The sequence below is a fragment of the Salmo trutta genome, chromosome 16 (assembly GCF_901001165.1).
Source record: "Salmo trutta chromosome 16, fSalTru1.1, whole genome shotgun sequence".
NCBI classification, from domain to species: Eukaryota; Metazoa; Chordata; class Actinopteri; order Salmoniformes; family Salmonidae; genus Salmo; species Salmo trutta.
The window spans coordinates 43482978-43498817 of record NC_042972.1 but is presented as its reverse complement, the minus strand read 5'-3'; the positions used below and the strand labels follow the sequence as shown (position 1 = coordinate 43498817).

The 15840-nt window shown below is 43.5% G+C and overlaps 1 protein-coding gene across 2 annotated transcripts in view; it reads right to left on the bottom strand.

Annotated features, from left to right (window-relative positions):
• LOC115150785 (FYVE, RhoGEF and PH domain-containing protein 5) overlaps positions 1-15208 on the bottom strand; it is a 48118-nt gene extending 32910 nt beyond the window's left edge. For both annotated transcript variants that reach the window (XM_029694458.1, XM_029694459.1), the window contains exons 1-5: positions 14934-15208; positions 9807-12606; positions 3203-3320; positions 2486-2544; positions 1996-2026 (exon numbers count right to left, since the gene is read on the bottom strand). In XM_029694458.1, the coding sequence (XP_029550318.1) occupies positions 1996-2026; positions 2486-2544; positions 3203-3320; positions 9807-12606; positions 14934-14943 (3018 nt within the window). In that variant the 5' untranslated portion in view covers positions 14944-15208. The remainder of the gene's footprint in view (positions 1-1995; positions 2027-2485; positions 2545-3202; positions 3321-9806; positions 12607-14933) is intronic.
• Positions 15209-15840: the final 632 nt, after the last annotated feature.

Sequence of the window (15840 nt, the reverse complement as noted above, 5' to 3'; positions counted from 1 at the left end):
GGCTTCGAAGCTTGAAATAGGTGGTAAAAGTTATAATTCTTTTAATTCGACTTGATGGCTTGCACAACACAAGTCAGACATCAACTCAGTTATAGATACAATACAACATTTCAAAATATAGAATATCATATTTTAAGCCATTTAATGCAGCACTAAAATGAATGAATGCATTTCAATGTGAGATTCACTTCTCTTTACCCCTTGTGGGTAGTACCAAAGCTGTTGGCAGGGGCGCGCCCGAACGTTCAAACTTGTCTTCCTCCATAAGCACTCAGAAGCTAACGTTCATTAGCATTAATCAATGAATCAATCAGCAATAAAGCCCTTTTTACATTAGCAGTTGTCACAAAGTGCTATACAGATACCCAGTCTAAAACCACAAAGAGCAAGCAATGCAGATGAAGAAGCACAGTGGCTAGGAAAAACTAGGAATAAACCTAGGAACCAGGCTTTGAGGGGTGGCCAGTCTCATAGAGAATGACTGGTGGTGTTAGCTAGTTAACTTTCTGGCACAACAGATTGCAAATATCTACATAAAACATTTTGTCATTAATATTCTGTGTCTAACAAAATTGCAATTTCAAGTATTGTTCTTTGATCACGACCACCGGATAGTCTAAAATGCTAACTAGCTAACACCGCCATTCATTCACTATGAGAATGCTAACGCTAACGAACGTCAGCTTCCGAGTGCTTATACAGTGCCTTCTGAAAGTATTCACACCCCTTGGCTTTTTCCACATTTTGTTGTGTTTCAGCCTGAATTTATAATGGATTAAATTGAGATATTTTGTCACTGGCGCAAACATAATTCGCCATAATGTTAAAGTGGAATTATGTTTTTTGAAATTTGTACAAAATATTTATAAATGAAAAGCTGAAATGTCAATAAGTATTCAACCCCCTTGTAATGGCAAGCCTAAATAAGTTCAAGAGTAAAAATGTGCTTAACAAGTCACCTAATAAATTGCATGGACTCACTCTGTGTGCAATAATAGTGTTTAACATGATTTTTGAATGACTACCTCATCTCTGTACCCCACACATACAATTATCTGTAGGGTCTTTCAGTCACGCAGTGAACACAGATTCAACCACAAAGACCAGGGAGATGTTCCATTGCCTCGGAAAGAAGGGCACATATTGGCAGATGGGTAAAAATAAAAGCAGACATTGACTATCCCTTTGAGTATGGTGAAGTTATTCATTACACTTTGGATGGTGTATTAATACACCCAGCCACTACAAAGATACAGGCATCCTTCCTAACTCAGTTGCCAGAGAGGAAGGAAATAGCTCAGGGATTTCACCATGAGGCCAATGGTGACTTTAAAACAGTTACAGAGTTTAATGACTGTGATAGGAGAACACCGAGGATGGAGCAACATCATTGTAGTTACTCCAAAATACTAACCTATTTGACATAGTGAAAAGAAGTAAGCCTGTAGGGAATAAAAAATATTCCAAAACATGCATTCTGTTGGCAACAACACTAAAGTAACATTGCAAAGAACGTGGCATAGCAATTCACTTTTTGTCCTAAATACAAAGTGTTATGTTAGGGGCAAATCCAATACAACCCATTACTGAGTAACACTCTTCATATATTCAAGAATAGTAGTGGCTGCATCATGTTATGGGTATGCTTGTAATCGTTAAGGACTGGAGAGTTTTCAGGATAACAAAGAAACAGAATGGAGCTCTACTACGTGAAACTTTCAATTTCTTTCTATAATTTTCCTCAGCATAGAATGAACATATCTTTCAAATTATGTGAACATTATGTCATAGTTTTGACAAATTTAATTCATATTTAACAAAGTTTTGCTTGTTTGTGAATGGGCCGGAAGGAGGAAAACAGTCATCTTCAATCAGGAACTGGATCAAGTGGGCGTGGCGTTATAAGTTGAATAATTGGAGTATTCAGAGGGCTTTCACCAGAATATATTCTACTCTGTACAATGAGAGTGATGTTGCTCCGTTTGTTTATCTTACCTCTTGAATGAGCCTAAGGGCCTTTACATGTCTAAAAAAACAACAAGAGAGAGTGATAGGTTAGTGATATTGTCAGCTTAAATGGGAATCCATTCACACATCCAGACAGGTAAATACTTTAGCAGATTATTACAAGATATAAAAGAACCAGATACAAAATGTGTGCCACATCATTTACATAGAGAAACATTCTCCAACAAGTCAAATGTACTCTCCGAAGTATATCAGAAGAACAATTCACTGTCTGCTGAGGCTGTACTGATATTCAATAACTTACACTAGACACTCATTTAATTGGCTGTCAGTTTGGGATGCTGTGGATGCTACTCAATAAATTAGTGAAGACAGTGATGAATAGGACAGAGAGAGAGAGAGAAGGAGAAGGAGCGACAGAGAGAGGGGGAGAATGAGAGAGAGAACAAGAGAGAGAGAGGGAGAATGGCCTGACTAAAGCAGGGAGGCTACTGATTCCATTAAAAGAGATACTCACAGTCTCTCAGAGTCCACCAGCTCTTTGGCGACGTAGAAGGCTCTGGATCGTCCATCAATCTGGATGACAGAAGCGAAAGCAGCAAGAAGTGAATGAACAGAGCTAATGTTAAAATGCTCTCTTTAGGTACTTATTCCTGTGAAACATTGACAGTAACAGCTACACGGGAGGAGGAGATTGAGGAAAAGATCATTTTGATTTACTTGATTCACCACCGTCAAAATAAGAGTGATTATTTTATTAGAGTGGAGCATAGACGTGAAAGCTTTTTAAAATACACAGATTTAAATTCAGATGCATTATGTATGAGAGGCTGACTGGCTGTTTCTGGGACTGGCGCAACTATTTTTCTCCTTATTGTGTTTTTCTTTTGAAGAAGAAGAAGAAAGCAAGGAAGTGTGAGTCACGTGGCGGGAGCCCGGCTGATATTATTGTGGCAGTGGGATGGGGTGGGGTCCATCTCTGGGCTACTGTAAAATGTCTGCTTGAATAGAAAGACGTTTCAACAGAAAGTGATACCCACCATTGAATGTGGTAGCCAATTGAAATATTATGTAGTGGATATTTACAGGTAAAGGTCATCCATCTTAGATATACTTAATAATAAGCATTTCATTCCCAAATCTTTGAAGATCTGAGGGGTGTACAACCTGTGACTTAACACATGCTCATAGAGTTACATCGTCTAATGTGTTTACTGCTGGCTGTGTGTATCACCTGTTTGTCAAAACCATGCTCCACTCCTCCCTCCTCCTCCTCTGAGGTGAGTCCATGGTCCTCTTCAGCTGAGAGCCCTGCTGGAGTATCGTTCACTGGGAAAGGCTCTGTGTAGGCACTGCAACATCAGGGAGAGAAGAGGGACATTACATTCACTGACAAAGGTTTTACTATAGATGCTGCAAGAATGCAAAAAAAACACATTCAAGCTTGCTGTTCATTTTTCATTTCCCCTATCCCCTTGCCCTTGCGTGTATTATCCTCTCCGCTGTGTGTGTGTGTCCTACAGTAGTAACATGGATGACTGAAGCCAGATTGCCGGGACATTAACAGCATGAGTAGAAGCGTTTGTTTGGGGTCTTGCTGTGAACAGGTTCATCACAGCAAGACAGACCAGAGACACACACAGACACACACACACACACACACACATACACACACACACACACACATACACACACACACACACACACACACACACACACACACACACACACACACACTGTACCAATATACACACAGATACAGTGTGATGGAACCACACACACACATTTCGGTAGAGGATATAATGAGTATGTTATATTTAAGCAATAAGGCCCGAGGGGGTGTGGAATATGGCCAACATACCACGGCTAAGGGCTGTTCTTAGGCACGATGCAACACAGAGTTCCTGGATACAGCCCTTAGCCATGGAATATTGGCCATATACCACATAACCCCGAGGTGCCTTATTGCTATTATAAACTGGTTACCAACTTAATTAGAGCAGTAAAAAATACATGTTTTGTCATACCCCTGATATGCGGTCTGATATACCATGGCTGTCAGCCAATCAGCATTCAAGGCTCGAACCACCCAGTTTATAATTATGACTATAACAGATCACCCTGTAGAGACAGAGGCTATTACAGGCCTGTACTTCATCTCTACCCTCTCAGCCCCTGAGTACCAAAGGTTAAAAGAGTTCCTAGCTGGACTTCATATTCACCGAGACACAGTCATCCTTCATCTTGCCCTTACCACACTGAAGGCTCTCACACAGGACCTGGTGCTATTGGCTGGCCTGGAGGAGCATTACTCATCTGTGACCTCCCTTTATCCCCCTGAGGGGCCAGGTCACACTGGGGGTCCCAGGTGATGGTGATAGGACTAGAGAGTGTCTGGGAACCTTTGAGTCCTAGGAGCTCATAGTTACTATATAGCTAGGCTATCTAAAATAGAGTTATACATTTTCTTGCGATCAAAACTGCTTCAGCTTTTGCACTGTGCCATAGTTCATCACCATCCTCAGCTTCTCCAATAATATAGTGCTGTTTAAATAGTAGGCCTAGGCTACTAAAGGCATACTCTCTATCCCCCAGTGTCTGGGCACAGGAGTCTTTTCTTGCACAACCTCTGTTATAATAGGACGCCCAAATGGTTTCCTTTCATAATCGAATTCCACGTTTAGTGCAAATATGTTTTGTTGGCTCCATACAGTATGTGTTAGACATGTTAAAAACATAAGGAACTCTTTCCATGATATATGCTAACCAGGTGAATCCAGGTGAAAGCTATGATCCCTTATTGATGTCACTTGTTAAATCCACTTCAATCAGTGTAGATGAAGGGTTAAAGACAGGTCAAAGAAGGATTTCCAAGCCTTGAGACAATTGAGACATGGATTGTGTATGTGTGCCATTCAGAGGGTGAATGGGCAAGACAAAGTATTGAAGTGTCTTTGAACGGGGTATGGTAGTAGGTGCACCGGTTTGTGGATTTTCCCATGTGTAGGCAACTTGTTGGCTGTTTAGTCCTTGGAGGACCTCTTGTCTGTTTCAAATGTCCGATACCTGTACAAGGTTATGGGAGCGAGCACATTCCTGTAGTCATGACGTCATCCTGCAAGGGCACCAATATTATAAAGGAGTCAACTGTGAATAGGGAATTAAATTACATTTATTTTATGAACGGGTTCCGATGAAGATTATGTCTGCTTATTATTAAGGATTTTGAAATGAAGGATTTTGAAACATGCCTTTTACATTGATTACCAGTTATGTGATTCATTGTAATTTTGACAGTGGTATGTCCCAGGCAGGGATTAAGTGATCATAAGCGTTTGTTTTGATCTACGGCAGATTTGGTGTGGTAAACGTGAGGGGAGGCTGACGTGAGCATGGCATACCCCAACCTGAGTCTCAGTGGAATAGACAGGTTTGCTTGCTCCAAGAAAATTCCTTTTCATTTAAGTATTATTGAGCAGTTTGAAATATTTGTGATTATTTGTAAATATTGCCAACTGCACATGTGGACCATCATATTCAACTATAAGTAAAAGCTGAACTTCTGCACCTGATCCTGCATCACAATGCTCCGTTTCTCCTATAATATCTCATAGTACTATCCTTTCTCTGCCAGTGTCTAGGCACACGGGACATAATTGGGCTCATATAGCAATACAGCAGTAGAGAGCTACATTAGTGACAATATGTATAAACCATTACTGAACAGTTAGATTGAAATATTAGCATTTCAGTGCCCACTGAGGGTAATTTCTCACCAGAGTCACCAAGAGTGATTTCCTGCTCAACCTCTGTTATGATAGGAAGCCCAAATGTAATGGTTTATTATCCTGATTTATTCCACATAAAAAATTCAAAAATGTTTCCCTGGTCCCATATGTAATATATGTCCTCAATCACACTATATAATTTTGCTATCAGTAAAACGGCTTCCTACGAACAATAGTTGAAAGACTTTAAAATCCTCATTACACGGCAATATAATTATGCCAGCAATCTCTTTGCCTTTGCAACCAGTGTCTTCTTTAATACCTGGGAATTAAATCTAATGTGACAAATTCAAAAGTGATTTTCTATTAAAAGACCTATATGTCCCTCTTTTCCAAGGATTAGATGGGGCATGTAATATGTAAAACATTAAGTATTAAAATATGCATTAGATGCAATCAGAAGGGTATTTTCTGTCTTCGTAATAATACTATTAAAGAAAATAGGAATACGGTCATTAGTCAACTCGACATGGGAAATGTAAACGCAGATGTGGATTTAAAAACATAACAACAGTTTTAAATTGTTTTGAGCTGCTTAAGTTGATCATTATGTGTGATCTATGGCTGTTGTGCTGTTAGTTGTATGAGGTAGCATGCTTAGAGCCTGTCCCCTGACTGTGACTGCCATGATAGAGCATCAACGCAAACAACAGGAGAGCATTAGACAGGTTATTTCTCTATTGAGTGGGACCTGGTGTTGTCATACTGTGAGAACCCTGCTTAAATTGTCCAGACTGGGCCCCACTGACTCTTTACAGTAACCACTCCTCTGTTCTACCAGTGAAGACAACAACAGCACATTGTAGTTGTAGGTCGGACCTGACATTCCTGACAACACCACACCTCGTCTTGTTGTTCCAGTCCTGGGGGAGTCTGGGAACATCCACCCTGCCTCGCCCTCACACCCCACCCCGCCATGGTGGCCCCCATCGCCTCCGTCTTCCCCCTACCCCTCAGTCCTGTCTCCCTCGCTCCCTCCGCCCTTGTCTTGCATTTCCTGTAAACAGCAGGGTGGAGTGTAAGCCTATAAGGCAGGACTCTTCCTCCCTGGGGATTACCTGGCAATGACCTCAGAGGGCCTGGCTCCAGGCCTGCTGTACCCCACGCCCTGCCCTGCCGCCCCATAGCCCTGCCGCACCAGAGACCGCCCAGCCACCACGCCACAGTGGACAGCCACCACCCTCTACAACAATGCACTCAGGGCGTCTCTCTGAGCAGAACTAACACGGCACAGAGGCAGAGAGGAACTACAAAGGAGAGGATACACTGGAGGCTGCACTAGGGAATTACCAATCATACTGCTGTATCCCAAGGTCCACTTTAAGCCTTTTACCATAAGAAATAAGAATAATTGCCCGGTCTCTTTCTCTCTCTCTCTTGCTCTCGCTCTGTCTATAAGACTAAAAACATAAGTTAAATAACTACAGCAGCAAAATTATATAAAAACTATTGTGGTTTGGTCTGTTGTGGGGTTATTCCAGTGGGACGACATGAGTTAATTGGTGCTGTTGATCTGACTGGTACTGCATGGTACAGAAAGTCATCACAGAGCACATTGACAGCCCCCTGAATCGAACACAAGCACCACCAAGACACCTTCCTTGCCAGCTAGGTTAGCGAGACAGTCTCAGTCAGACTCAATGAGTTTCAGCTCTGAACCAGCAGAAACCTAGTTAAAACAGGCAGGCACGCACATTCATTAATAGCTGCATATATTCTAACTTTGCATTTCTTTATCCTGCTTATGTTACACTTACAAATAAAATGTACTTTTCTTTGCCTTTCTCTGCTAAACAGTGTTTGAACTGTACATGAATCTAACCTGGTGTAAAATGTTGTATGCTGTAGCAACTTTCTGACTTTGAAGTAACTATTTGCCTTCTTTTGTGGGTATATCCCCTTGTCTCACTTCCGCCCACTGTCCCTTGGTCCCTCTGCCCTCAACAGTCCCGATCCTCTCTGTTGGGCGGCGAGAGAAGAGTGTTAACTTCTGAATACATGCTCAATAAATCACCCTGCCATCATCGGCCCGCAGGGCTAGGACAGTAGCAATGTCAACCCCTCAGCAAGAGCTCAGCAGGAAAACATACACACGAATGCACACACACGAATGCACACACGCACGCAGACACACACACACACACACACAGCACAGACACAAAACAGACACAGCATCCCTGGCAACAGAAGTCTATCCAGGGAGAATGCAGCCGAGGCGACAGGACAGATAGGCCCCTTTAGATCAGTTACGTTTCAGACCTCTACCAAACAATGAGCCCAATCGATAACGTCACCAGCAGAAAAAGATCCTGCTCTGGGGGACTATTGTCTGAGAAATGGAGGAGATTCAAACGTGTGGCACATTGGTTTCCAACAAACTCCAGATAAACAGTGAGGTCATTGATCATGATAGGGAATGGTATTCATCCACGGAGACTCGCAGTGCCTATGAAGTCGACAATAAGCCTGGTTTTGTGAGAAAGGCTTCCCTCTTCTAAAAGAGAACTTGCATGGAACTATGGGTCAAATATGCATGGGAAATAAGCAACATATTAAACTGTGAATCAAAATATACAATAACTGCATAAATACAACTCTCGATCTAAAATGTCTAAATAAAAATAATGAATTCAAATGATCAATATACTGTAAGTGTGAAATAAGCAACTTTGCACGAAGCAACCATAAATGGCAGCTGTGGCAATTTCCAAGGAACTGGTGTGAAAATTCATTAAAAAAAATGTTAAGAGGCCTGTAGTAATGGCCTCTCCCTATGAACGCACACCAGCCATCAAACAGGTGTCTAATTGTGACTGCGGGTGGCCTGGGCTGGCTGTAGACAGTGGTGGCAGAGACCAAAGAGAGGGACATTTGGTCTTACAGTAGCAGGTCCCAGTGATTGCTCGTCCTATCTCTATCTCTCTCTGCTGTAAATCTCTCCATCCCTCCAGGGCTCAATGAAAGAGAGGCACTCAGGGAAACCGCCTTTAATAAAAGCGATCCTAAACTTAACCACAAATGTCAGGGACAAGAGAGCAATTAAACCAACCCACTCTTACTCCTCCCCCTTCTTTCTCGTTTTCTGCCATCACTTTGTCTCATTTCCATGGCTCTCCCTCTCTTTCTTCATCCACTTTCTGTTCCTCATCACACCTTTCCCTCCCTCTCTTTCTAGCACCCCCTTTCTCTCTCATCTTTCGTAATCCAAGTCCCCTTGTCCTGCTTTCAACAGTACCTCTCTTTCTCCCTCTCTCCCACCCACCCTCCCACACACTCTCTTTCACTTTTAATTTTAACCCATAATTATTTCTATTGTGAATAAACCTGAGCTCTGTCTACGGTGTTCAGTCTGTGAGCTATTCCATCCCCTCAGACACACTATGAAGCCAACACCAGATGCGACCCTGAAATCCAGGAAATGAGATAGCAGGATAAGCTCTCCCACAAGCATTGTCCATCTTCCCAAACTGAACAAGCCTCGTCAAATCAGGCTGCTCATCTCTCACAGAACACAACACTCTCCACAAAATCTGGTCAGCCAGGAGCTGATGTTCATTTGAGCTACAGTTATCTTGAAGCTGGTCTGGAGATTGCAATGTTGAAGTGATGGAGCCTGACCAAACCAGTCCACTGGACAACAGGAGAGAGTGGTTATGGGGAAGAGCAACCCTAGTCTCTGCCGACTAGGGTTGCAAAATTCTGTTAATTTCAAACAATTCCACGTTTTTCAGAAATCCCGGTAAGAGGATTTCAGGATTTCATGCTTATTCCCTCCTGATTCTAGGAATCATCCAACTGGGATTTCATGCTTATTCCCTCCTGATTCTAGGAATCATCCAACTGGGATTTCATGCTTATTCCCTCCTGATTCTAGGAATCATCCAACTGGGATTTCCGTAAAACCAGCAAATTTTGGGAAAGTTTCCGGAATTTTGCAACCCTGCTGCAGACTGTACACTATCTATGGGTTCTTTTCAGTTCAGACGACCACTGAAGAGGCCCAACATCCGTAATCATGAATTTGTTACACGGCATAATAAATTACTGTACCTCTCAGGCTCCTGCTCAGGTGACTGGGGTTTGCTGTCGATCCCAGGGAAGCTGTTCATATCCACATAGCCATCGTTGTCATTAGAGGGGGCCACTATGCGTTTGGGGTCGTCAAAGAAATCTGTGACTTTCATGGATCTGGTAGGTCTCCCGCCAGGACGGATCTGAATGTTCTCATAGTCAGAGCTCATAGCTGGGATGTTCTCATATTCAGACGTGTCTGCACTGGGGAAGGAGATGGAGCGGGGTTTGGTCAGGGGGAGGGGCATGAGGGGGCGGCGGGAGCGCTCCTCGAAGGACTCCACCCTGGACACGCCCCTGCTACCATAGGCTTTAGTGTCTTCTTTCCTGAGGTCTTTGTAGAGCAGGAAGGTGGAGGGAAGGTCTGGAGGGCGCTGCTGGGGCTTCACCATACGAGACTGGGACTGGGGCTGAGGGGAGCCAGTGCTCCTGCGCTCCAGTTCCAGGATTCTTGTTGGGCCATGGTGGCTGGACTCAGAGGATGAGCGCGAGGAGCGTATGCTCCCGTCACCAAAGCCTTTAGTGTCCGTTTTCCTCTTGAACTTCAGGGCCAGGAAGCGCTTGAATGAGGACTTCTTCTTGGGCTTGCTGTCTGTGGACTCAGGAGAGACACTGATCAGGAGGGATGGGGAGCTCTTAGTGACCGGTCTCTTGGTGATGTAAGCCAGCTCAAAGGGAGGTGGGATGTCCACCAGAGAGGTTGGCATGGAAACATCGCTGGACGACTGGTGGCTCCGCTGAGAGAAGCTTCCGGAAGAAGTGCTAAAACATGGCAGAGAGAGGGTGTCATCTGTCCTTTTCATCCTGCCATCATCCTTCAGGGATTGGTCGGCCTCTGTGTGAGCTCCCAATGACAGTTCTCGACCCTCTGCGGAGTATGAGTTTGGGTATAGTAAGAAGTGCCGTGGCTTCAGAGAGGGGATGAGTCTGTTGACCTCAGGCTGCTCAGGACGTCGCAGAGGTTCTCCGTTCTGGTCTAAGGCCACAGTACAGTAGTCATAAGTACTCTGGTACTCTGATGTCTCCTCAGGAACCGTCTCAGGGACATAACCCGAAACCTTCCCAGAGTAGGAGCGCGACCGCGTCACAATGCTCTTCCGGTCCAGAGACATAAAGTTCTCCCCCTCAGAGTCAAAGCCGGCCTCCTCATAGATGTGCTCCTCGCTATCTGAGTCTGAGTCTGAGTGATAAGGTACGATGTGGCAGTCTAGCTCCTCTATGTCCTCTTCAAAGGCCTCTGTGGTGTGGGCGAACACCACCCTGTTGGTGAGCTCTGGGGTCCGTGTCCGGTCCAGGTCTGCTGGCACTGTGATGTTACACAACCTGAGACGGGGCTGGCAGCTGTTCCGCTGGCTGGAGAAAGCCTGCTCACGCTTGGCTGTTCTCTCTCTCACACTCCTCCCTCTGATCTGCTTCCTCTCCGTGTCATCCGTATCATCATCGTCCCCAATCTCCACATAGTCCTCTGATGAGGCACCGTCCAGCTGCTGAAAGTCATGGGCAGAGGGGCAGAGGGAGTCATCGATGTCTGCGTATTCATCCACATCCTCCATGTCTGTTTCTATGTGTTGGCTGGATTGTTCAGGAGTGTCCTGGACCTCACTCTCTCTCCGTTTATCCTCTAGCTCTTCCACATCGTCTGATGACAAATAATAAGGCTCTTGGTTAGAGGTGCCTGCTGTGTCCATCTCCTTTGCAGTGTGTGGTTTGTCACCACAGAATGTATCATCGTGATTAACCTCAGGGTCAGCGGTGCTCATCCTGTCAGCAGGCACCGCCTCGATGACGGAGTAAGGCCCAAACACATCCTCAGTGCTGCCAGAGAAACGAAAATGGCCAGAGGGGTCCTTGGTGGCACGCTCAGGCTGCCACACACCTGTGTCACCGGGCTCACCAGTGTCACATGTGTAAACAGGCTCATCTGAGGGGCCAATCACATCGTAGGGATACTCCTCGCAGACGGGTGGGAGTGTACAGCAGTGTGCTCCCAGTAAGAGATCCTCGGCTTCCTCTTCAGCCTCATCAGTGGGTACCTTACACTGTAAATATTCACCACCATGGGAGCTGACTTCCTCTTCAAGCCCTCTGTCAGTGTCTGCAGCAGGCTGACTAGGGGTGGTCCCATGATCATGATCTTCGGTGTCTGGTTCTTCAACATCTTCTTCTGGGTACCCTATAGGTTCATCAGATGTTTCAGTCTCCTCAGCTAAACTCGGATTATCTTCCTCCTCCGCTTTGATTCCCCCCCCTTTCTCATCTCCTCTCTCACACAGAAACACATTGTCACACTCTGGATGATGTTCAGGGTCCACAGATGTACCATCATTGTCACTCCCAGGTGGGTTCAAGTCATCTGTTGCTGTACAGTTTTTCTCCTCTGCAGCAATGTGAGTGTCAGATGAACCAGTGTTCTCCATTTCAGATGCATTGTTCTCTCTCTCTATCTCATCCCCCTCCTTCTCATTCTCCTTCTCACCATCATCTGTGATGTCATTGTCATTAAGGATTTCCTCTGGTGCTGCTTCCTCCTGGTTGTGATCTGTGGAGTGGGGTATGGGGTCCTCTGACCCTTCCTGGTGGTCTCCATTGCTCAGACCGTGAGGGGGGCATTGCTCCTCCTCTGCCTCTGTCTCAGATGAGGAGGGTCTGGGCATTGCAGCGGTGGGCGGTTTGGGACCCTGGGTAGAGGGACAAGGCTTTGACATCAGTTTGGACTGCACCTTGATCGTTAAGTGACTCCGGATCTTTGGTCGGGGAACTTGGAGTCGCTTCTGTAAATCTGGAAAGGAAATGACAGAAAGTGTGATTCATTGCAGTTCAAATACAATGTTCAACCTCAGTAGTAGTTGAAGTAGTAGTTGAAGGTGCAATATCCTACCTCAAATAATCTTTCATTAATCTTTTATACATTTGGTTGGCTTTTGGTTGTATGGATATAAAACAAGCAATCCCTTAGCCTTGTTTTCATTTGTAAAGAGGAAGGCTGCAGATATGTCTCAAACTCCATGACATGCAGATGGCTAGAGGGGACGCATCTACAGGAAAAACAACAAATCCATAGGGAACATACTGTAGGAACAATAACATCTACCCGAGTGGAATACAGAGACGTATTGCATGCTCTACACTTTACAGCTTATAGGGCATGGCATGATCATAATTAAATTACATCAATTGATTAAAAAATGACATGCGGAGACAGACACAAACTAACTTTTATTGTCTTTTACCTATGTCAAAGTCCCCTGTTTAGAAAATCAGATACTGTATGCAGCATGTACCTCACAGTCAAGTCCAGTGTTCTCTACCAACTTGCTTTGAAGGGTGGAAAACCTGTCAAAGATAGCTGACTGGTTGATAAGTCTTTTGGTGAAACACACCCTTACGTAACAAAACTTATACACCCCTGGTCTCTTCCTGTTATTTAGTACCTGCCCTGACGCACATCCTATTAAACTTTGCGTGCACTCTGTACTCTCCCTCCTTGTCCATCTGTCTGCCTCTCTATGTCTCTGTGTGCGTGTCTGGTTGTCTTGTCTTATCTGTAAGTCTTATCTGGCTGTCTGTCTGTCTGTCTTATCTGTCTGTCTCTACCTCTCTGTCTGTCTGTCTTATCTGTATGTCAGTCAGTCTGTCTGTCAGTCTTATCTGTCTTATCTGTACGTCTTATCTGTCTGCCTGACCTGCCTGTCTTATCTGTCTGCCTGACCTGCCTGTCTTATCTGTCTGCCTGACCTGCCTGTCTTGTCTGTCTGTCTGTCTGTCTGTCTGTCTGTCTGTCTGTCTGTCTGTCTGTCTGTCTGTCTGTCTGTCTGTCTGTCTGTCTGTCTGTTGTTTTCCAACACTGCTAATTAACTATTCCAGCAGACTCCCATTGAAGAACTTGACGCAGGAAGTCCATGAAGGAAGGACATGCCCTCACTCCTCCATGAACCCTTCTAGGAGTACAAATTCTAACAACACAAATGGACTTCCTTTTTGTCATTCTTCCCCTGACACACACACACATACACACAAGCACACACTTTTTCTGAAAAGGTCCTTTCAGTGGGTAAAATAACAATAAAACAGAGAAAAAACAAACGTCCAGTCCTACAAAGTCCTTCTGCAAACAACAGGATATGAATTACGCAACAAGAATTCAATTAAAACAAATGTTTGAGAAAGATAGAAAAATAGGACCATGACTGTGCCAAGCTCACAGGATAATCACGTAATAACAACAATTCTAGAAAATACTCTGTGAATAGGCCAATCATCACAGTGCAGTAGATCTACCTTTGGCTTCACCTCTAAAGTGGCATAAATAATCCCATCATACTGTACCTCACACAGTATAACCGATGTAGGATTTTTGGATCCGATACGGATCCGATTTTAGAGTGGAAATATTCACCGATATATCACCAGATATTTTCATAATTATAGCTGGAATTCAAAATATACCTTTTTTTCTGTATGGATTGTGTTTAATAACATGCCACATGAATCGCCCAATAGGCTGGTGCAAGACATCAGTCATGACACTGACGACAGCCTTCACTACCCATCACTACTTTGTTATTTTATTATTGTATTAGGATCCCCATTAGCTGGGAGATTATAAAACATGACATAATACAGAACAATTATAGACAAGAACAGCTCAAGGACAGAACTACACAAACTGGTTCACCTATTATGGTTAATTGACTTTAACTCTGCAATAGCTGTTATCTCACCCAAAGTGAGATTTGACCTCCTATTTGTCGATCTATCAAAGAAAAGGAAAAAGTCCTTTAAAAAAAGAAAAACTAATCGAAACAATAACCTACACCTGTTTGGTCTCTGATCCTGTAGTGATTTTAGTTATTCAATTTGTTCTCCTATGCTATTTCAAGCGGTGTAGCAAAAAAATTACATTTGTTTAACACAAAATTTAGAAATGCTATCTCTTTTGCTCTCTCTCTCTCTCTCTCTCTCTCTCTCTCTCTCTCTTACACACACACACACACACACACTTGGAGTATTCTTTATGTAAATACAGTAAGTAGATGAGTAGGCTATATCAGGCTCCCAATTTATTTTCTTGAATATGCATCGCCACTTGAATGTTAGCCTACATACCTGTGTTCATTTTGGGACATCATCCGCTATAGCAACCGAGAGTTATCCACATATATTTTTTCACACGCAGGAATCAACTGCCACAATATGTCCACAGGTTCTGTGAACTTATCCCAAATTCATGTTGAAAGTATTCAAGTGGTTCAATTCAACATTTCACAATTTTCTCTGGTTGTTCCAAGTACTTGCTACTACTCTGTCAAGGTAGTAGCTGTTTGTCTACAGAGCCGGCATCCCTTTTGTTTAGCTGATGCGCGACTGGTGCGCTCGCGAAGTATACCGGAGGCGCTCTGTCGTGCATCCTGAGAAGGAAGGTCTATCTCGCTGACAAGGAACACTGACCAAACCCACTTCATCCACATTCAGCTCAATAAAAGTGTTGCATTTCGAATTACAATAGCTATATATGTACACCATAAATTCATGTATTTCAAATGAGCAAATCGTTTGTTTTTAAATTGCAAATTATTTGTGACCTATTTGCCTACCGGAAATTGATTTATTTGGATTTGTTAGAACTTTGATGTATTTGACACGTCAGTACAGAGTTGGATGCATTGAATGTGTAAGTATCCCAGGCTATAAGCATAATGAGACATTGTTCATATTAAGAGGGTAGTTTTTAAACCTCTGGTTTCAGTGTCACCAATTATTCACATATGACTAAAACAAATGTGCATTTAAATAAGAACAGCAGCTTTCCTTTTCATTATTGATATCTTTATTGATTTAGAATGAATACAATTTGAATCTGAGATAGGACTGAGTACTCCGTCAGCATAATCAGTTTGAGTCATGATAAACTTGTGTTGTAATACCTAATATTCCACAACATATTTGTCCCTAAAACATTTCCAGAATACTATGAACTCTAAAGTTCCCCAAAACAGTTTCTAAAAACCGTTTC